This window comes from Anolis sagrei, chromosome X, assembly GCF_037176765.1.
Source record: "Anolis sagrei isolate rAnoSag1 chromosome X, rAnoSag1.mat, whole genome shotgun sequence".
NCBI classification, from domain to species: Eukaryota; Metazoa; Chordata; class Lepidosauria; order Squamata; family Dactyloidae; genus Anolis; species Anolis sagrei.
Genome location: NC_090034.1, coordinates 98,720,466 through 98,743,312, shown reverse-complemented (window position 1 = coordinate 98,743,312; position 22,847 = coordinate 98,720,466). Strand labels below are relative to the sequence as shown.

General features: G+C 46.5%; 2 protein-coding genes across 2 annotated transcripts in view; one reads left to right on the top strand and one right to left on the bottom strand.

Moving 5' to 3' along the window:
- The window catches only part of TGFB1 (transforming growth factor beta 1), a 46,488-nt gene extending 44,070 nt beyond the window's left edge, over window positions 1-2,418 (top strand). The window contains exons 6-7 of the mRNA XM_060783581.2: window positions 359-515; window positions 1,149-2,418. Coding sequence (XP_060639564.2) covers window positions 359-515; window positions 1,149-1,307 — 316 coding nt within the window. The 3' untranslated portion in view covers window positions 1,308-2,418. The remainder of the gene's footprint in view (window positions 1-358; window positions 516-1,148) is intronic.
- The window catches only part of AXL (AXL receptor tyrosine kinase), a 315,211-nt gene that overhangs the window by 54,906 nt on the left and 237,458 nt on the right, over window positions 1-22,847 (bottom strand). The gene's annotated exons all lie outside the window — the stretch shown is intronic.

Genomic DNA, 22,847 nt, shown 5'->3' with positions numbered 1-22,847 from the left:
AAGCCCAGAGGTTTGGGTTCAGTCTCATAACAAGACAAAAGATTGGAAATGTTGACATCTTAGTTCTCTAACGATGGGTCCCCAGATGTTTTGGCCTTCAACTCCCAGGAATCCTAACCGCTGGCAAACTGGCTGGGATTTCTGGGAGTTGTAGGCCAAAACACCTCGGGACCCACAGGTTGAGATCCACTGCCTTAGTGTAACTCGTATTAATCAAAAGACTAATTCAGTCATGGAACTGAGTGCCACCGAAGTCTTTGTCGAGCTGGAAGAAAGGATTTGGGATCCTAGTGGAGAGGAAAAACCTGATAGGACTCAAGGCTTCTTCTCTAAATCTTTTGTGGTTCTTCTGTTCCAGATCACCAGAGGAGAAGAACTGTTGCGTGCGGCGCCTTTACATCGACTTCCGCAAGGACCTGAAATGGAAGTGGATCCACGAACCCAAGGGCTACTATGCCAACTTCTGCATGGGACCATGCCCCTATCTCTGGAGCTTAGACACTCAATACAGCAAGGTAGGAACAGAAGTCCTTGGGTGTTCGCCAATAAATGTTCTTTGCTATTGTTGTATGCCTTCACGTTAGGAGCCCCTGGTAGCACAATGGGTTAAGCCCTTGTGCCGGCAGGACTGCTGACCGAAATGTTGGCGGCTTGAATCCGGGGAGTGGGGTGAGCTCCTGTCTGTCAGCTCCAGCTTCTCATAAGGGGACATAAAACCTCCCACAGGATGGTAACACATCCCCTGGACAATGTCCTTGCAGACAACCAATTCTATCACACCAGAAGCGACTTGCAGTTTCTCTGGAAAAAAAGTCTTCATGTTGGGCGCAACCTATGGTGACCCTGTTGTAGGGTTTTCTTGGCAGGATTTGTTCAGAGGAGTTTGCCAGTGCCTTCTTCTGAGGAGGAGAGTGCAGCTTGTGACGTAATGAGAACCATGCATAGTTCATGTTTTACCTGTCCACACACTGTCTTTGGTGTCAATTTGTCCAGTGGTTTTTGAGTTCTGTTAATCCCACAAACGAATATTACATTTTTATTTATATAGATTATTATTATTATTATTATTATTATTATTATTATTGCTGACCTGCCTCATTCCCTGCGATGGCAGCTTTGATTCTTATCACATTGTCCTCTTTTGACAGGTCCTGTCGCTTTACAACCAACACAATCCGTCCGCCTCTGCCACCCCGTGCTGCGTCCCCAATGAGCTGGAGCCCTTGGGGATCGTCTATTACGTCGGACGCACAGCCAAGGTGGAACAGCTCTCCAACATGATTGTCAAATCGTGCCGATGCAGCTGAGGAAAAGGAGCCACGGACCCGGTTGGCAATTTTGAATCAAAACCCACGGGGGAAAGGGATCACGACTGAAGACTGATCTTTGATTTCCCCCAACACCTCAAGAAGAGTTATTATTATTAATATTAATATTTTATTATTGTATTTTGTATGTTTTTTGGGGAGCGGGGAAGGGCAGAGCAACCATCTCAAGATCTTTTCAATGACTTTGCCAAGAGAAAGTAGAATGACTATCGGAATAATAATCATTGTGTTCAAGGAAGAAGAAGAAGCTTTTCACTGTGCTGCCGCCAATATCTCTCTGGGCGGAAAGGATTGGAAGAATAAGCTGGCAAAAGCCAAAAAGGATCTCCAAAACAAAGTTTAGAAATACAACAAGAAGTCACAGTTTGGGGACAAGAATGTCGAGAGTGGTATGGCTCAGATCTGCTCCTCTGGACGGTACGAATGTGTCCATATTTCTCGCAGGTGCCAGGGTCGCTGGACGATGCCAAGGTTACCTGGTGGGCACCGCTTTCAGAGCCTTCGCCCCTCCCTAAAAGAAGAGGGGAAATCGGAAGATGCGTATCTCAAACGAAGGACATTTCCCAATCACGTAAGAGTTCTCCGTCCTTTCTGGAAGACAGCGCAAGGCACGGCTGTTATTGGCTTGACACGAAGACATCCCAAACTTTCATCTTTCAGATGTTTGGGACTTAGTTTCTCAGAATTCCTGATGGACCAAAGATTCTGGGAATGGAAGTCCAAAACACTAGGAGGTTCAAAGATTGGCTTACTGCACGCAAGAACAAAAATAATCGTATTGCTATGACTCTGTCCATAAACTACATATATCCGTCTTCCAGCCCCTTGGTTCTGCCTCTCCAGCCAACCAATTTGCTACCCTTTGACTTTCCCTGGGACTCAAAAGGGCTGGTTATAGACTTTGTCTTTGATGGGATGTTGGGGTGGGGAGAGATATTTTTGCACTCGTTCAATGCTTGGCAAACTGCCGCACCAGCAATACAAATGGGGAGGGAAAGGGCAAGGGTGGGCGGGGGGAGAAATGTGGATTTCACTGTCATTTTTGTTTGAGTGTCATATTAAAGAAGAAAACTTCCTGCTTGGATCTACAGATTGCTTAAACGTTTTCTGTAATGATAAAACAAGTTGCGTTTTCAGAATTGGAGATAAAATCAGTGGCAGCCGTTTCCCTGCCTCCCCATTTTAGCTACCTAATCTCTCTGTCCACAACCAAAAACACACCCATATGGCCTACCCTTTGTTTATTTGCTTGCAAAATGCCCCAGTTTAGCACTTCTCCTTCCACTTTCTGCTTTTATTTTTGCTTACTTCAGTTGACGTAAACAGAGAATATTTCCCTTCCCAGTAATCTCAGGCAAAAGCAAACTGCTGCAGCCTCTCCTAGCTTGTATTTTGCCAACTTGATCACACTCTCATGTAGTGTGATCAAACGAAGGACATTTCCCAATCAAAAATAATCGTATTGCCACATGTAGCTTGGTGTTCAGCTCCAAGTGCATCAATTCAGAGTCTAAAACAGATATAGGCTAACCTAGTCTCAGGAGCCAGATGCAGCCCCTTGGGTTCTGTTCTCAGGACTCTTCTCACTCACCATACTATCCTTCCTTTTTTCTTTCCTTCCTCCTTCCCTAGCTCCCTCCCACCCTTAAATCTCTTCCCTTCCCTTCTACCCTTTAGTCCTTCCTTCCTGCCCTCTTTCCTCCCTCCTGTCCTCTCTCCCTCTTTCTCCTTCCTTCCTCCTTCCTTCCTTCCTTCCTTCCTTCCTTCCTTCCTTCCTTCTTTCCTTCCTCCTGCTCTCTCTCTCTTTCTCCTTCCATCTTTACCTCCCTCTTCCATTCCCTTCCACCCTTTCATCCTTCGCTTCTTCCTCCCTCCTGCCCTCTTTCCCTCTTTCTCCTTCCTTCCTTCTTTCCTTCCTTCCTTCCTTCCTTCCTTCCTTCCTTCCTTCTTCTTTACCCCCCCCTTCCTCCCTCCTGTCCTCTCTCCCTCTGTCTCCTTCACACCTTCCTTCCTTCCTTCCTTTACCTCCCTCTTTCCTACCTCCTGTCCTCTCTCCCTCTTACTCCTTCCTTCCTGCCCTCTTTTCTCCCTCCTGCCCTCTTTTTCCTTCCTTCCTTCACTCCCTCTTCCCTTCCCTTCCACTCTTTCGTCCTCCCTTCCTTCCCTCTTTCCTCCCTCCTGCCACCTCTCCTTTCTCTTTCCTTCCTTCTTCTTTACCTCCCTCTTTCCTCCCTCCTGCCCTGTTTCTCCTTCCTTCCTTCCTTCCTTCCTTCCTTCCTTCCTTCCTTCCTTCCTTCCTTCCTTCCTCCCTCCCTCCCTCCCTCTTCCCTTCCACAATTTCTTCCTTCCTTCCTTCCTTCCTTCCTTCCTTCCTTCCTTCCTTCCTTCCTTCCTTCTTTCCTCCCTCCTGCCCTTTCTCCACCTTTTCTTCCTTCCTTCACTCCCCCTTCCCTTCCCTTCCCTTCCCCTTCCCCTTCCCCTTCCCCTTCCCCTTCCCCTTCCCCTTCCCCTTCCCCTTCCCCTTCCCCTTCCCCTTCCCCTTCCCCTTCCCTCCCTCCCTCCCTCCCTCCCTCCCTTCCTTCTTTTCTTCCTTCCTTCTCTTTTTCCTTCTTCCTGGAGAATATTTAGCTGGGAGAAGAGAAGGAAGAAAGGGAACATTGAGGAAGAGGAAGGGGAGAACTGACTTTCTGCTGCTCTAAAGACCAGGCCACAAGGGAGCAATGGATTCAAATGGCAGGGAAAGAGATTTGACTAACAAGATTAGGAAGAACTTCTTGGAGAGTGGCATAGGCCACCTCGTAGTGTGTCGGAGTTTAGTCTCCTTCTCTGGAGACTTTTACGCACAGGGTGTTTATCTGGGCTGCTTGGATTGTGCCTTCTTGCATCGCAAGGGGTTGCACGGGATGGCCCTTGGGGGTCTCTTCCAGCTCTAGGATTGTAGGATTATATATCAGGAGTAGGTCATACAGGGGTTTAATGGATACACCTTTATTTCCCATTCTCCATCTCATCCCTACCAAGGCCAAACATGTTTGGGATCCAAACATTTCCAATCTTTCCTTCACTTTCTGCCTCTGAAAGAGAAGACAAACGGCAGGGAGGGGGCTTAGGGAGAATCCTCTCCTTTCCAGCCCACCCACTCTGCTCCGGCCCACCATGCAGACCCCAAGTTAGAAAGTTGGTACATGCCTGGTCTACAATGATGACTCTGAGCCACCTATTTCTGTCAAATGTAAATCCTAAGAGCATCCCAGACCTTGTGTCTCCAGAGCATTTGGAGCCACGATGGCTGCCTTTCGAAGGTCCCCACCGACCACTGAGTCCAGCTGGTTTGCTGGCTTCATCCCAGGGCCCATGGCTTTGCTCCCAGTTGACGTTGTCACATTCCCCTTCCGCCGCAGAGTAAATATTTATGTGTCACGTTCTTGGCAGGAGGTCTCGGCTCTTGCATGGGGGGGGGGGGGGGGACCTTGCGGAAGCGGAGTGTTTGTTACCATGGTAATGGGAAAAGGGACCCTGGACCAGGGTGAAGATGCAGCTGGCTATAGGGAAGAATGCCAGAACCACGTGCTTGTAATAGGGCAACCTATTAGCTGGGTCATCCTATTTGCTGGGTCACCCTATTAGCAGGGTTGGGATTGCAGAGAGAGGCAAAGTCAGGTCTAGATTGAAAGGAGGCTCTTAAACATGTTCATAGACAAAAATATAAGCGTCCCAGGTATGGGCAAACTTGGGCCCTCCAGGTGTTTTGGACTTCAACTCCCAAAATTCCTAAGAGCCTCAGGCCCCTTCCTTTTCCCCCTCAGCCACAATTCCCTTGTGTCGGCAGGACTGAAAACACTAGACAGGTCGCAGGTTCAAATCTGGGGAGAGCATGGATGAGCTTCCTCTGTCAGCTCCAGCTCCCCAAGTGAGGACATGAGAGAAGCCTCCCACAAGAATGGTAAAGCATCAAAACATCCGGGCAATGTCCCCTGGGCAACGTCTTTGCAGACGGCCAATTCTCTCACACCAGAAGTGACTTGCATTTTCTCAAGTCACTCTTGACACACACACACACCCAAAATGCCTTAAATCAAGAAATAGCTTTCTAAGATTTACAAAGATAATTGCAGGAACACCTCAGCAAGCGAGAGTCCAAAAGCGGCAGGCTAAACCTTGGAACCTCAATCAGTGGCTGATACCAAATGAGAGACTCCCTTCTGGGCACACAGAAGACTGGGTGACTTGGAAGGTGCTGAACAGAATGCACTCTGGCAACACGAGATACAGAGCCAACCTTTAGAAATGGAGCCACAAAGTAGAGTCCACAGCATGCGAGTGCGGAGAAGAGCAAATCAAAGACCATCTATTACACTGCAACCTGAGTCCTGCCACATGAAGAATGGAGGACCTTCTTATAGCAACACCAGAGGCACTGCAAGTGGCCAGCTTCTGGTCAAAGGACATTTAGTATAATGCCAAGTTTTTAAAACTTTGTGTCTTTTAAATCCAGCTGTACCCTTGGTTCACTTCTGATACGATAAATAAATAAATAGAGCTAACTTTTGATGACATTCCCATCTACCATCACAAGGGACCTTGGTAATCCTGGAGATCAGCAGAAGGGCAAGGCCAGGCGGAAACAGAAATAGGCAAAGAAGGGGGAGAATTAACAGATGAGATCAAGCAAAATGTTTGTCACTGGACAGATAGAAAGTGAAGAAAGGAGAGGAACAGGCGACAGGGAGTCTGGATCAGAGATGTTCCTTGGACACCCGGAGCAAACGACGAAGAGGTTCTGTTTGCCTCCTTGGAGCCAGTTTCCACGCATCCTGTGGTCCCCCTCGGCCCCCGCACAGGATGCTTTGCAGACAGAGCATGCAGAGTTCATGGGTTTCTTCCCTCCGTTGCCAAAAAGCCTGGATATAACCAGGACTTTGGGCGAGACTCTCTCCCTTCCCAGTTTCATGGGGCAGCCTGGCAGCAGCCAGTTAAATTCAGCAAGAGTGGAGTGGGTTAGCTGCAACCAGGGGTGCATCCACACTAGTTTGACCCCACTTGAAATGCCACGGCTTAATGCTATGGAGTCCTGGGAGTTGTAGCTCCGTGATCGGGTGGAGAAGGCGAAAGGCTGTGAAAACATACAAGTCCAATGATTCCAGAGCCAAAGTGAATTAATTCTACGATGTAAACACACCCCAGAAGTCACCGGTGGAGTTCAACAGGATGGAGAGGCAAGTTGGCACTCTCTTCCCTCCATTCTGTTTGAGACATTCGAGGCCAAATTCCTTACAAGACCAAATACTTGGCTCAAAGGAGGGTCACATGAAAGCCACCGACATCTTTTGGAAAGGAGAGTGAACACAAAAGAGACTGCACTTAAACTTGTAGTGCAGCATTGCTAAACCTGGGTGGGGGGGGGGGGCTAAGGGGAAATCAGAGGGGTCACCAAAGACCATCAGAAAATACAAAGGGAGAGTCCTCCACCAAAAGCCCTCCTCCGCTGTGATTGGCTGGCGTCTCAGCCAAGGGGAAGGCTATTTCTGAGACTCCAAGTATTGTCGAGGGCAGCGGAGGCCCCCCGCCTTCAAGTTGGTTTGAACCGCAGCGGAGAGTTCCGCAGTTCCTGGAAGTCACGATTGGGGCAAACTGATGAAATGTGCCCCAGCAGATAGCTCAAACTAGGACTGCACTCAGCCTCTATGCCTTTCTATCACTTTCCCCCTGGCCCTAACATTGTAGCTATTCCCTAATAAAGGTACTTGAAATTGCAACTTTTAAACTTTTCCGCTTTATACTTTGTGTCTTTCCTTGCTTGAACTATCAATTGCATGAAATAAACCTTTTTCCAGGCCCCGGGGAACCGCGGGCCTGCCCGGAATGCCTTCCAGGCGTTCCGGGGATGCCGAATTTACGTTTCATGAAACCGCGGATACGGGATTTCTCCTTTCGGATCTCGGTATCCACAAAATCATAAAATGGCGGATCGGCTTCATTTTAATGCCATATTTTTCTGTACTAAATTCTAAGCCAAACTGCTATTTCACTTTTCTTATTTTGGACCCCTGTGCCTGGGAAATAACCTCTCGATTTCCGAGTATATATTTTACCAGAAAAACAGCTGATTGTCAAAGATGCTGGCTCCATGCAAACAACTCGAATGCTCCTTGCTGCAGCCCGCCCCTGCTGAGAGACTGTGGAGGCTGGAGGGAGGCTCACACCAGCGAGTCCCTTCAAGGCATGGGGTTCTGTGTGGGATGTTTGGCCCAATTCTATTGATGGTGGGGTTCAGATTGCTCTTTGAGTCTGGGTAAACTATACATCCCAGCAACAACACCTCCCAAATGTCAAGGTCTATTTTCCTCAAACTCCACCAGTGCTTACATTTGGGCATATTGAGTATCAGTGCCAAGTTTGGTCCAGATCTATCATTTTTAGTCCACAATGCTGTGGACTACAATTCCAAAATTCATTATTATTGCCCACCGAACGGTCCCAGTATTTTCTGTTGGTCATGGGGGTTCTGTGTGGACAGTTTGGCCCAATTCTATTTTGGTGGGGTTCAGAATGCTCTTTGATTGTAGGTGAACTATAAATCCAAGGAACAACAACACCCAAATGTCAAGGTCTATTTTCCCCAAACTCCACCAGGGTTCACATTTGGGCATATTGATGATTCGTGCCAAGTTTGGTCCAGATCCAGGCAAGTAGCCGGGGGGGGGGGGGGGGGCTTGAGGGGCTTCACCCCCCCCCCCCAAATTCTCATGGTGGTTCACGAGAAGGCCTTACTGGTACATTATTTAAACTGTATGTTTATTAGGTTCTTGTGGGGTTTTTTTGGGCTATAGGGCCACGTTCTAGAGGCATTTCTCCTGACGTTTCGCCTGCATCTATGGCAAGCATCCTCAGAGGTAGTGAGGTGTATGTTTATTCATATTATGATCTGATCACGATGCTCAATATATCCCATATGCATGGGGGTATTGGGGTAACGATACAAAAGGTTTGCTAGGGTAGACCCTCTTTCACTCAGACTCAGCCCTCCCCCCTCAAATCAAACTCAGCCCCCCCCCCCCCCCGAATCAAAATCCTGGCTATGGGCCTGTCCAGATCCATTATTGCTTGAGTCCACAAAGCTCTCTGGATGTAGGTGAACTACAACTCTAAAACTCAAGGTCAAAGCACACCAAACCCTTCCAGTATTTTCTGTTGGTCATGAGAGTTCTGTGTGCCAGGTTTGGTTCAATTACATTGTTCATGGAGTTCAGAATGTTCTTTGATTTTAAGTGAACTATAAATCCCAGCAACTCCAGTTCCCAAATGTCAAGGTCTATTTTCCCCAAACTCCACCAGTGTTCACATTTCGACTTATTGAGTATTCGTGCCAAGTTTGGTCCAAATCCATCATTGTTTGAGTCCATGGTGCTATCTGGATGTAGGTGAACTACAACTTCAAAACTCAAGGTCAATGCCCACCATACCCTTCCAGTATTTTCTGTTGGTTCTGTGTGCGAAGTTTGGTTCAATTCCATCATTGGTGGAGTTCAGAATGTTCTTTGATTGTAGGTGAACTATAAATCCCAGCAACTACAACTCCCAAATGACAAAATCAATCCCTTCCCCAACTCCACCAGTATTCAAATTTGGGCATATCAAGTATTTGTGCTAAAGTATTGTCGAAGGCTTTCATGGCTGGAATCACTGGGCTGCTGTGAGTTTTTTGGGCTGTATGGCCATGTTCCAGAAGCATTCTCTCCTGACATTTCACCTGCATCTATGGCAGGCAGCCTCAGAGGTTGTGAAGTCAGACCTCACATCCCTGAGGTTGCCTGCCATAGATGCAGATGAAATGTCAGGAGAGAATGCTTCTGGAACATGGCCAAACAGCCCGGAAAACTTACAGCAACCCAAGGCAAAAGGCGTTTGTACTCAACTCAACAAAGGAGGACAGGAGGGGCAAGACGGTGAGACGGTGGTCGGGAATTTGGACAAGGTGGCCAATCCAGCAGAGTTGATGGTGGAGAACCATCACTTCAGTGCTGGTGGTCTTTGCTTCTTCCAGGACACTGACATTTGTCCGCCTGCCTTCCCAAGAGATTTGCAGGATTTTGTTGAAGGAATCGTTACAGGAGTTGCATGTGATGTCTTAGCCTGTAGACCAAGGCAAAATCAAACTGCTGCAGCCTCTCTTCGTTTGTGTATCTGTCCTCATGCATAACTTGAGCATAATCTGTGGCTGCTTGGCCGCACATATCCAGTTTTCACCCTTGGAGTGCAATCCATCAGAGGGTCTGGAGTGAATCCCTTCTCTGCTCCCTGGAGAGGAGCCACAGAGCAAAACTCCCAGCCGTTGGAAACCTTTTGCCCTGCTTCATGCGCAATGCACCCGCCTGGATGGAAAGGCCCCGGCTCCGGCGGACCCTGCCAATATCTCTCCTTGTAAACACGAGTGAGGAGTTTCCTTCCATTGCCAGGACCGGATCTCGGCTCCAGCATCTCAACTGTAAACAGAAGCTTGGCTCGGGAGAGCTGGGTGAATTCAGAAGCCTGGTGTGTGCATGTTTTTTTTCCTGGGGAAGTTCATGCTAAGTTGGATATGAGTCTCTTTGCAAGACCACTCTATAACCGCCTCTTGATTCAAGGAGAATCTGTAGGGAGTTCTCTTGCAGGTGCCAAAGGCAAAGCCTCCGAAAGTCCAGAATCCTCTTGCCTGTGCCGATATTCAGGCCTGATCCATCATGATTCTGGAAATAGCTCTCAAGAATGGACTAAAACTAAAATAAAAGCTCTAAGCTTTGGCCAAGGGTAAAACCTGGCAAACCTGGCTGTCCTTCTAAGGCAGCGGTTCTCAACCTGGGGGTCGCGACACCTAGGGGGGTCATTCAGCCATTTTCGGGGGGTCGCGAACCTGCCTTGCCCAGCCCCGCCCCCTCCAAAATGGCTGCCGACCCCCTGAGCCAGCCAAATGGCACTCCTGGCAGGTAAAATTATTTATGAAGTAGCAACAAAAATATGGTTGGGTGTCACCACAACACGAGCCCCAGTGGCGCAGTGGGTTAAACTCCTGTGCCGGCAGGACTGAAGACTGACAGGTTGCAGGTTCGAATCCGGGGAGAGGTGGATGAGCTCCCTCTGTCAGCTCCAGCTCTCCAAGCGGGGACATGAGAGAAGCCTCCCACAAGGATGATAAAAACATCAAATCATCCGGGTGTCCCCTAGGCAGTGTCCTTGCAGACAGCCAATTCTCTCACACCAGAAGCGACTTGCAGTTTCTCAAGTCGCTCCTGACACAACAAAAAACCCCCCCCACAACACGAGGTACTTTATTTAGGGGTCACCGTGTTAGAAAGGTTGAGAATCACTGTTCTAAGGTAAAGGTTTCCTCAGACATTAAGTCTAGCTGTATACAACTCTGGGGTGGTGGTGCTCGTTTCCATTTCTAAGCTGAAGAGTCGGCTTTGTCGATTGATGCCTCCAAGATCATGTGGCCAGCATGACTGCAGGGAGTAATGTTACCTTCCCACAGAAGCAGTACCTATTGATCTACTCACATTTGCATGTTTTCGAACTGCTAGGTTGGCAGAAGCTGGGGTTAACAGTGGGAGCTCACCCCACTCCCTGGATCCGAACCTCCAATTTTTCAACCAGCAAGTTCAGCAGGTCAGCAGTTTAATCCACTGCGCCACCAGGGTAAATACTAGTAAATTGGGTTGTCATTCTACAAAGACATTGAACACATTCAAGGCTGCCACTGGAAAATGCTCTTTGATTGTAGGTGAACTATAAATCCCAGCAACTACAACTCCCAAATGACAAACCCTAACCCTAACCCCCCCCCCCCCCCCACCCTACCAGTATTCAAATGTGGGCATACCAAATGTGGGCACCTTGGTATCCGTAAGGATACCAAGGTGCTTGTCTATAAAGCTATTGTCCTCCCAACCCTGCTATATGTCTGCGGAACGTGGACTGTCTACAGACGTCACATGCAACTCCTAGAACGATTCCATCAGCGCTGCCTCTGGAAAATCCTGCAAATCTCTTGGGAAGACAAGCGGATAAACGTCAGCGTGCTGGAAGAAGCAAAGACCACCAGCATTGAAGTGATGGTCCTCTGCCATCAACTCCGCTGGGCCAGCCACGTTGTCCGAATGCCTGACCACCGTCTCCCAAAGCTGTTGCTCTACTCTGAACTTAAGAATGGAAAACGGAATGTTGGTGTACAGGAAAAGAGATTTAAAGATGGCCTCAAAGCCAACCTTAAAATCTCTGGCATAGACACTGAGAACTGAGAAGCCCTGACCCTTGAGCGCTCCAGCTGGAGGTCAGCTGTGACCAGCAGTGCTGCAGAATTCGAGGAGGCACGAGTGGTGAGTGAAAGAGAGAAATGTGCTAGGAGGAAGGCGCGTCAAGCCAACCCCGACCGGGACTGCCTTCCACCTGGAAACCAATGCCTTCACTGTGGGAGAAGATGCGGGTCAAGAATAGGGCTCCACAGCCACCTACGAATCCACAAGGAAACCCATCATGGAAGACCATCTTACTCGTCCAACGAGGGATCGCCTAAATAAGTAAAAATAATTGAGTATTGGTGCCCAATTTGGTCCAGTGAATGAAAATACATCTTGTATAATCAGATATTTGCATTATGATTCGTAACAGTAGCAAAATTACAATTATGAAGTAGCAACAAAAATAATGTTATGGTTGGGGGTCACCACAACATCAGGAAGTGTATTAAGGAGTTGCGGCATTAGGAAGGTTAAGAGCCTTTGCAGCCTACTGCAGCATTCTGGGGTTTGTAGTTTAGGGAGAAGCCTTTAACAGCTTCACTAAACTACACACCTCATAATTCTGCAGAAAGCAGAAACCGGATTTAAAGTGGATTCATTCTCTATTGTGATGAAGTAGCAGAAGTCTCTTGGAAGACTCATTCGTATTTGCCATAAATGAACGACAAATGACAATAACATCTCTGCTAAGTCCAACATTTGAAATATCATTCTGTGCTGGTACCTTTGGGTCATTATGATGAACACATATATGGAAGTTTTACTACAAGAGGGAATGCAACCATTCATAGGCTGAATTTTCACATGTATAGCTTTCCTGGCTGGAATCACTGGGTTGTAGGTTATTCGGGCTGTATGGCCATGTTGTAGAAGCATTCTCTCCTGACATTTCGCCTGCATATATGGCAAGCATCCTCAGAGGTTATGAAGTCACAACCTCTGAGGATGCTTGCCATAGATGCAGGCTTTTGTTTTAGTTTTTTTGTCTTGTCAGGAGCGACTTGAGAAATTGCAAGTCGCTTCTGGTGTGAGAGAATTGGCCATCTGCAAGGACGTTGCCCAGAGGACGCCCGGATGATTTGATGTTTTATCATCCTTGGGAGGCTTCTCTCATGTCCCCGCATGGGGAACTGGAGCTGATAGAGGGAGCTCATCCGCCTCTCCCCGGATTCAAACTTGTGACCTGTCGGTCTTCAGTCCTGCTGGCACAGGTGCATAGATGCAGGTGAAACATCAGGAGAGAATGCTTCTAGAACATAGTCATGTAGCCCGAAAAACCTACAACAACCCACTGAATTTTCATAATTAGGATGCACATTGGAATAATTGGCATTATCACAAGAACCAACGAATTGTAGGTCTGGATTTGAGGAACTGGAACATGGCAACCCTGCCTAAGGAAGTCAATATTCTTATATGAATTCTGGAAAGCGTGGCGACTTGCTCCATCTTGGTCTTGCATCCTGATCAAGGGATAACAAAAAGGCTTGGAATAGTTTGTGGAGTCAATATTCTTATATGAATTCTGGAAAGTGTGGTGACTTGCTCCATCTTGGTCTTGCATCCTGAGGGATAACAAAAAGGCTTGGGATAAATAGTTTTTTTAACCAAAGAAAAGAAAAAATGGGAAAACAACCCAGCCGTTTGTCTCCCTGGAAGAGCATTTCCTGGTTGAATGGGGGGACTGGTAGGCATTTCTCTTAGAAGTGGGATACATTCCCGGTAACATCTGGCAGCTCGAGTTCACCTATTGTGAAAGCGTCCCTCGCAGGCTGTTGTGAAACAGCAAGATCCGTAGGAAAATAAACAGCACCCACCATTATTTCTGTGCCGAAAATAGTCTCCAGCGTCTTCTTCTTCCACCGCAGCCAAGATGTTGAGATGGAAAACACATATCCCTGGCCCTGGCAGACGCGAGTGAGAGGTCACAAGCAAAGCCATACACTACTTGCATCCTGATGAGAGCATCCTTACAAAGCCACACTGCAATGCTGCGACCCCTTAATAAAGTTCCTCATGTTGTGGTGACCCTCAACCATAAAATTGTCTTTATTGCTACTTCATAGCTGTAATCTTGCTGCTGTTATTAATCGTAATGTAAATATCTGATATGCAGGATGTATTTCATTCACTGGACCAAATTTGGCACAAATACCCAATACGCCCAAATTTAAATACTGGTGGGCTTGAGGGGGTTGATTTTGTCATTTGGGAGTTGTAGTTGCTGGGATTTATAGTTCACCTACAATCAAAGGGCATTCTGAACTCCACCAATGATAGAACTGAACCAAACGTGGCACACAGAACTCCCCTGACCAACAGAAAATACTGGAAGGGTTTGGTAGGCATTGACCTTGAGTTTGGGAGTTGTAGTTCACCTACATCCAGAGAGCACTGTGGATTTAAACAATGATGGATCTGGACCAAACTTGGCACAAATACTCATTATGTCCAAATGTGAAGAGTGGTGGAGTTTGGGGAAAATAGACCTTGACATTTGGGAGTTGTAGTTGCTGGGATTCATAGTTCACCTACAAACAAAGGGCATTCTGAACCCCACCAATGATAGAATTGGGCCAAATTTCCCACACAGAACCCGCATGACCAACAGAAAATACTGTGTTTTCTGATGGTCTTTGACGACCCCTCTGACACCCCGTCGCGACCCCTCCAAGAGTCCCAACCCACAGGTTGAGAAACCCTGCCTTATGCTGTTGATTGATCTCTGTTGCCTGGGCGTTTAGTCCAACACTTTAACTAAGATGTGGAAACCGAAGACCAAAGTGCCTCTGAATTTTGGCTCATGGGCCATGGAGCTGATCGACAGAGGCCTGTCGGAAACGGAGGCGGGAGAAGAGAGGAAGGCCCCCAGATGGCTGATAAATTTATATTTCCGGATAGAAGCTTAGAAAGGGGGGAGAAAATAGTCATGTATCTCAGGGAGAGGAAATGACACCGCTTAGTTAGAAGTGCTCCCCGCAGCCATCCTGGAACAATGACATCAGCAAAGAAGGTTGATGTGTCCAGTGGGGGGGTTCGACACAAACAACTTGGCCCCTCGCGAGCATGTACAGAGTGCCCCCCATGGTGCTGCCTAAAAATAGAGCTTCCCCTTTGCAAAGGAAACCAACTTCTTCTGTTTCTTCTCCTTTTTTTGAACCGAATGGTCTTATCTGGACCCCACTGCGTTTTCCTTTTCCTGTTGATAGGAAGCGGCTTAAAATATACACACATGCAGGCGTGCAAATGATCATGCATGGAAAGGCCCTCTGGCCATGTGCAGAGTGCTTCCTTGAAGGAGTTGGGTGAATGACAACGAGTAGTATTTTAATTCCTATTTTAAGTGATTTTGACTGATCTGTATATTTTCATATTTGTATGTTGTCACTTCTAAATGCCATTTCTTTATTATGGTTAGCAACTTTGTGTCTCAATCAAAGATGTATAGGTAAAGGTAAAGGTTTTCCCCTGACATTAAATCCAGTCGTGTCTGACTCTGGGGGTTGGTGCTCATCTCCTTTTCTAAGCTGAAGAGCCGGCATTGTCCATAGACACCTCCAAGGTCATGTGGCCGGCATGACTGCTTTAAACCAACGTATATACTACCATATACTACTAGGTAAAAGTAAAGGTTTTCCCCTGACATTAAGTCCACTCGTGTCCAACTCTGGGGTGGGGTGCTCATCTCCCTTTCTAAGCCGAAGAGCCAGCATTATCCATAGACACCTCACGATGCTTCCCGGATTCGAACCTGCGACCTTCCGGTCAGCAAGGTCAGCAGCTCAACGCTTTAACTCACTGTATATACTACCATATACTACTAGGTAAAGGTAAAGGTTTTCCCCTGACATTAAGTCCAGTCGTGTCCGACTCTGAAGTGGGGTGCTCATCTCCATTTCTTATCCATAGACACCTCCAAGGTCATGTGGCCAGCATGACTGCATGGAGTGCCGTTACCTTCCTGCCAGAGCAGTACCTATTGATCTACTCACATTTGCATGTTTTCGAACTGCTAGGTTGGCAGAAGCTAGGGCTAACAGTGGGAGCTCACGCCACTTCCCGGATTCGAACCTGCGACCTTCCGGTCAGCAAGTTCAGTAGCTCAATGCTTTAACCTACTGTATATACTGCCATATACTACTAGGTAAAGGTAAAGGGTTTCTCCTGACATTAAGTCCAGTTGTGTCCGACTCTGGAGTGGGGTGCTTATCTTCATTTCTAAGCTGAAGAGCTGGCGTTGGTGCTCATCTCCATTTCTAAGCAGGAGAACCGGAATTGTCCATAGACACCTCCAAGGTCATGTGGCTGGCTTGACTGCATGGAGTGTCATTATCTTCCCACCAGTGCGGTACCTATTGATCTATTTGCATGTTTTCGAACTTCTAGGTTAGCATATACCATATACTACTACTAATAATAACATGCCTAATCTAAACCTATAGCATTCTGAAGCCTCTTTCAAAAACCAATTTGCTGCCCCCTAATGGCATGGGAAACAGATACATCTTTGGTAACACACCTGCACCAGTGTTTCTCAACCTTCCTAATGCCACGACCCCTTAATACAGTTCCTCATGTTGTGGTGATCCTCAACCATAACATTATGTTCGTTGCTACTTCATAACTGTAATTTTGCTCCTGTTATGAATTGTAATGTAAATATCTGATATGCAGGATGTGTTATTATTCACTGGACCAAATTTGGCACAAATACCCAATATGCCACAATTTTAATACTGGTGGGGTTAGAAGGGGAAATTAATTATGTCATTTGGGAGTTGTGGTTACTGGGATTTATAGTTCACCTACAATCAAAGAGCATTCTGAACTCCACCAATGATGGAATTGAACCAAACTTGGCACACAGAACTCCCAAGACCAACAAAAATTCTGGAAGGGTTTGGTGGAGTTCAGAATGTTTTTTTTATTGTAGGTGAACTATAAATCCCAGCAACTACAACTCCCAAATGACAAAATCAATCCCGCCCAACTCCACCAGTTTTCAAATCAGGGCATATCGGGTATTTGTGCCAAATTTGGTCCAGTAAATAAAATACATCCTGCATATCAGATATTTACATTATGATTCATAGCAGTAACAAAATGACAGTTATGAAGTAGAAACGAAAATAATGTTGTGGAAGGGCTTGGTGGGCAATGATCTTGAGTTTTGGAGTTGAGCACAGGGATTTGGCGCAGCTGGCTGAGTGTCAGCTGCATTAAGATCACTCTGACCAAAAATGTCATGAGTTCAAAGCCAGCCCGGGTTGGAGTGGGTTTCCAACCAATTGTGTGTAGCCTGTTGTCAAACTTTGCAACCCGAAAGACAGTTGCATCTGTCAAGTAGGAAACTAAGGTACCACCTTAAAGTGTGGGGAGGCTAAATTAACTGATTTATGAGGCCATAAAGAAGACTCCAGCAAAGCATTCCAGCGGGGAAGCATGCGGGGAATGCGGAAGTGCTTCATCAGCGTCGCAGATGGACGATGAAAGCGACAGCTCCCCTGGCGGCCAGAAAAAGTTAATAGCCTCTATGTATGTCTGTATATGTTTGTATATCAAAAATTGGCATTGAATGTTTGCCATATATGTGTACACTGTAATCCGCCCTGAGTCCCCTGCGGGGTGAGTCCATGGTAAAACAGTGAAATACAAGACTCAAAAATCCAAGATTCAGGAAGCCCAAAGCGTGCTGCTTATAGCCAAGATTAATCCATAGAAGCTTTCATGGAAAGAGCCACGTTGAACTGACAATCTCTCCTTGTCAGTCAGAAGCCTAAATACCCTTTGCCATCATGAAGGCATTGCGATGACCTTTTACCGACTTGGCTTCTTTCTTACTAGCTAAGCGAGAACTCCTCCTGACCCTCCAATCTAAGTGTTCTTGCCTGCTCATTAATTGACTATCTTCAATGCTCTCTTCTTTATCAGTTTGGTCCAGCTGGACCAAATCACAGTAGGAAGGTTGAGCAGGTGAAGACAACTCCACCTGGCCGTTATCTAGCTCACTGGCATTCTTTTCCCTTGAGAACTGACTTGTTGTCTCTCCTGCTGCATTGTCTGAGACAGGCACAGAAACAGGCCCAGAAATCTGAATCCCATCATCCTCTTCATCGGGGAACAATTCTGGCTCACAAGACCCATAGGGTTCAGTTTCAGACTCAGACTCAAACTGAGCCACAACACCTACACTGTAGAATTAAGGCAGTTTGACACCACGTTAATTGCCGTGACTCATTGCTTTGGAATTGTGGACTCTGTAGGTCTTTAGGCTTCTGTGCCAAATAGTGGTGGTGCTTCACTAAACAATAACTCCCAGAATTCTGTAGCATTTAATGCAGTTAAAGGGATATCAAACTTTCTGGTAGAGCCAGCCCTGATTTCCTATTTTAAACCAGCAGGTTGATCCCAGGAGGGTTTATTTATTGTATTTATGCTTAGAGAACCGAGGGTGGCATGGTTGACACGAGGCATGCATTTCCCTGCCAAGAGTCCAGATTCCAACTGCCCAGAATTACAGGTTGCCCATCTTCGCCGTCGCCTCCGCATTCCTCCCACCGCCAGCGATTATTGTAAAGCACATCATTCATTCCATCTACCCACTTACCCGCCACCTTACTCTACCAGGTTGGCACAGGGACCCTTTTGTTGGCCTGCTAAAGCCACGGAGGGCACTGGCCAAAACCAGTGTTCAAAAATAGCAGTTGCTGTATAAACTATATTTGCACACATCCACGATGGTGATGCAGCAGAGATGTCAACAGAACCAGAAAACAGGCAAGTCTGCCAAGGCAGAAGCCTGACCGTTGGGTGTCTTTGACAGCAGCAATGGATCTTGAGAACTCATCAGTGAGGTTTTAGGAAATCACTAGGATTTTGTTTTCCTGGTTGTACGTAGAAATGCACAGCATCTCAGTTTTCTCCTCTGTAGGATGGGCTAAAAACTACAGGTGTGCAATTCGGCCAAAAGGCCTGCCATTTGAGGGTCCATTGTCAGCTGACTCCTCATTCTGTTTACCAGGAAGTTATTCAAATGGGGAGGGGTGTTGTTATCGTTCAGCATAGATTGGCAACAATGGGAAATTTTAAAGGCTCAATACTCAGTCACGTTAAGGCCTATCTGCATGAAACCTACCTCAGTTTTAAACCCCATTTACAACTGCAGGCCTGCCAAGTTTCAAAACAATTCACCAAACTACGGATCTTTTAGAATTATTTTAATTATTTTAAGTGAACTTAATTATTTTAAGCTTTAACCATAACATTTCTGGTTGCTTCTGAAATGCTATGCTTCTGCTACAAAACAGGAGCTTTTTTGTTGAGTTCCAGGGCCAGAGAAGCAGATGGCGGAAACAGAAGAACGGCCTGCCTCAGGGGAGCATGCTTGCCCCATCCATGTTCAACATCTACACAAATGACCAGCCACTGCCAGAAGGGACAGAGAGCTTCATCTATGCTGATGACCATGCCATTACTGCTCAAGCAGGGAGTTTTGAGATGGTTGAACAGAAGCTCTCCAAAGCTCTAGGTGCTCTTACTGCCTACTACAGGGAAAACCAGCTGATACCTAATCCATCTAAAACACAGACATGTGCTTTTCATCTCAAGAACAGACAAGCATCCCGAGCTCTAAGGATCACCTGAGAAGGAATCCCACTGGAGAATTGCAGCACACCCAAATACCTGGGAGTTACCCTGGGCCGTGCTCTGACCTACAAGAAGCACTGCCTGAATATCAAACAAAAAGTGGGTGCTAGAAACAATATCATTCGAAAGCTGACTGGCACAACCTGGGGATCACAACCAGACACAGTGAAAGCATCCGCCCTTGCGCTATGCTACTCTGCTGCTGAGTATGCATGCCCAGTGTGGAACACATCTCACCACGCTAAAACAGTGGATGTGGCTCTTAATGAGACACATTATCACGGGGTGTCTGCGCCCTACACCACTGGAGAAATTACACTGCTTAGCCGGTATTGCACCACCTGACATCTGCCGGGAAGTAGCAGCCAATAGTGAAAGGACAAAGGTAGAGACATCTTCAGCTCATCCCTTGTTTGGGCATCAGCCAGCACATCAATGACTTAAATCAAGAAATAGTTTTCTAAGATCTACAGAGACACTACCTGGAACACCTCAGCAAGCGAGAGTCCAAAAGTGGCAGGGTCAGACCAAGAGCCTCAATCAATGGCTGATACCAAATGAGAGACTCCCCCCTGAGCCAGTCTTAAGAAATGGGGCTACAAAGAGGAATCCACAACATGCGAGTGTGGAGAAGAGCAAACTACAGATCACCTGCTGCAATGCAACCTGAGCCCTGCCACATGCACAATGGAGGACCTTCTTGCGGCAACACCAGAGGCCCTCCAAGTGGCCAGATACTGGTCAAAGGACATTTAATCAACTACCAAGCTTGCAAACTCTGTGTCTTTTATATGTTTGTTTGTTTGTTCTGCCAAAAATGTAATACAACTGTTCGGTTGCCTGACACGATAAATAAATACCATAACATTTTTTAAAACCGCAAGACAGCATTCTGGAAATTGTAGTTGCTGGTTGTGTCCATTCTCAGCCAATTAGAACATGGACATAACCAGGTTTTTTACTGGCTGAGAAACAGAGAGAGAGAGAGAGAGAGAGAGAGAGAGAGAGCTTCAACTTCCATCACGCTCTGAGAAAAACTCAGAGACTGCTCAATGCTTGTCCTCGTCGTATACCAGAGCAGGGACACCTCTGACCAGCTTAGTAAAATCAGCAAGTAGATTATTGTAGAATATATGTAGGCAAAGCAGTAAAAAATAGTAAAACAGTAAAGTTCCAAAATCCAAGATAGTCCATAAGCCTCAAAGGAAAGCAAGATCCATGAAACAAGGCACTTGAAACCATGAAACAAAACAGCAGGAAGATCCCAAAGGCAAAACTTAAACCTGGCAAAAATTTGGTACATAAAACTCAAAGCACTTGAAAGCAAGACCCCAAACTCTGTCAGTATGCGCATTTGGGTATATTGAGTATTCATGCCAAGTTTGGCCCAGATCCATAATTGTTTGAGTCCATAGTGCTCTCTGGACGTAGATGAACTACAACTCCAAAACTTAAGTTCAATACCCACCAAACCTTTCCAGTATTTTCTGTTGGTCATGGGAGTTCTGTCCGCCAAGTTTGGTTCAATTCCATCGTTGGTGGAGTTCAAAATGCTCTTTGATTGTAGGTGAACTATAAATCCCAGCAACTTCAACTCTCAAATGACTATAGTAATCCCCCAACCCCACCAGTATTCAAAATTGGGTGCATCAGGTATTTGTGCCAAATTTGGTCCAGTGAATGAAAATACATCCTATTCATCTATTAAGATGACCAAAACTGCCCTATGTCAAAACAAAAGCCTTACCAAAAAAGATCCAGGAAACTTGAATATACTACTGAAATGACCTTGCTACCAGCTTCACCTTCGCCAGGAATGGTAAAACTCAAGACTGGCCAGTCGCCAGCCAAAACAGCTGGTTTGAGGGCAGGTTTCAATAATGAAGGTCTTATTTCAAGAAAGCCAGTCTTTTCCCGTAAAGACATAGGGACATTAATCACTTCTCTTCCCCAAAATGTCAGTGGCATCTTGGCAGATCCGGACATCCAGGAAGGGCAAGGGTTGAGTAAACCAGTGGTAGGTAGCCAGGGTTCAGACATCCTTGCCCACATCCTCCAGGTCCACAAGGTACAAGTCCCACAAAATAAACGTTGCCAAAGTTATATCAACCTATCCTTCCTCCTCAAAATTGTGATTCAAGTCAAGATGAATGGGACTGGTTTTGCCCACAAGACATCTGGCGAACTGGCTCCAAGTGAAACTTCCCAGCTTCTCCGGCTCCCCTTAAAACCACAGGTAGGAATCAGGCAGCATTTCAGAAAGCATTGAACCGCATAGCCAAGGATGGAGTCCATCAAGTTCAAGAAGATTTCATTTTGTCATCTATTAAGTCAAAAGGATGGTATTTCCTTGGATTATTCCTGATATGTATCGCTGGAATTCAACCCCATGCTGCCCAAATCTCAAGTCCTCAATGAGGAACAGTTTCCCTTCCCCCATGTCTTCTGTATGACAGAATGTATCTATTCTCTGTTGGTCATGGGGGTTCAGTGTGAGAAGTTTGGTCCGATTCTATCGTTGGTGGCGTTCAAAATGCTCTTTGATTGTAGGTGAACTATAAATCCCAGCAACTACAATTCCCAAATGTCAAGGTCTATTTTCCCCAAAGTCCACCAGTGTTCACATTTGGGCATATTGAGTATCCATGCCAACTTTGGTCCTGATCCATCATGGTTTGAGTCCACAGAGCTCTCTGGATGTTGGTGAACTATAACTCCAAAACTCAAGGTCAATGCTCACCAAACCCTTTCCAGTATCTTCTGTTGCTCATGGGAGTTCTATGTGCCAAATTTGGTTCAATTCCATTGTTGGTAGAGTTCAGAATGCTATTTGATTGTAGGTGAACTATAAATCCCAGCAACTACAACTCCCAAAGGTCAATGTCTATTTTCCCCAAAGCCCACCAGTGTTCACATTTGGGCATATTGAGGATTCATGCCAAGTTTGGTCTAGATCCATCATTGTTTGAGTCCACAGTGCTCTGTGGATGTAGGTGAACTGCAACTTCAAAACTCAAGGTCCCATCTTTAAATCTCTTTTCCTGTCCTCCAATATTCCGTTTTCTGTTCTTGAGTTCGGAGTCCAGACAATGTGGCCCGTCCAGCAGAGTTGATGGCGGAGGACCATTGCTTCAGTGCTGGTGGTCTTTGCTTCTTCCAGCACGCTGACAATTGTCTGCTTGTCTTCCCAAGGAAATTGCAGGATTTTCCGGAGGCAGCGCAGATGGAATCGTTCCAGGAGTTGCATGTGACGTCTGTAGACTGTCCACGTCTCGCAGGCGTATAGCAGGGTTGGGAGGACAATAGCTTTATAGACAAGAACCTTGGTATCCCTACGGATGTCATGGTCCTCAAACACTCTCTGCTTGCTTCGGAAAAATGCTGCACTCGCAGAGCTCAGGCAGTGTTGTATTTCGGTGTCGATGTTGACTTTGGTGGAGAGATGGCTGCCAAGGTAGCAGAAATGGTCAACATTTTTTAATGTTACACCATTATGCTGTATCTCTGGCATTGGAGAGGGGTTGGCTGGTGACTGCTGAAACAGCACTTTGGTGTTCTCAATGTTCAATGACAGGCTGAGCTTCTCATATGCTTCTGC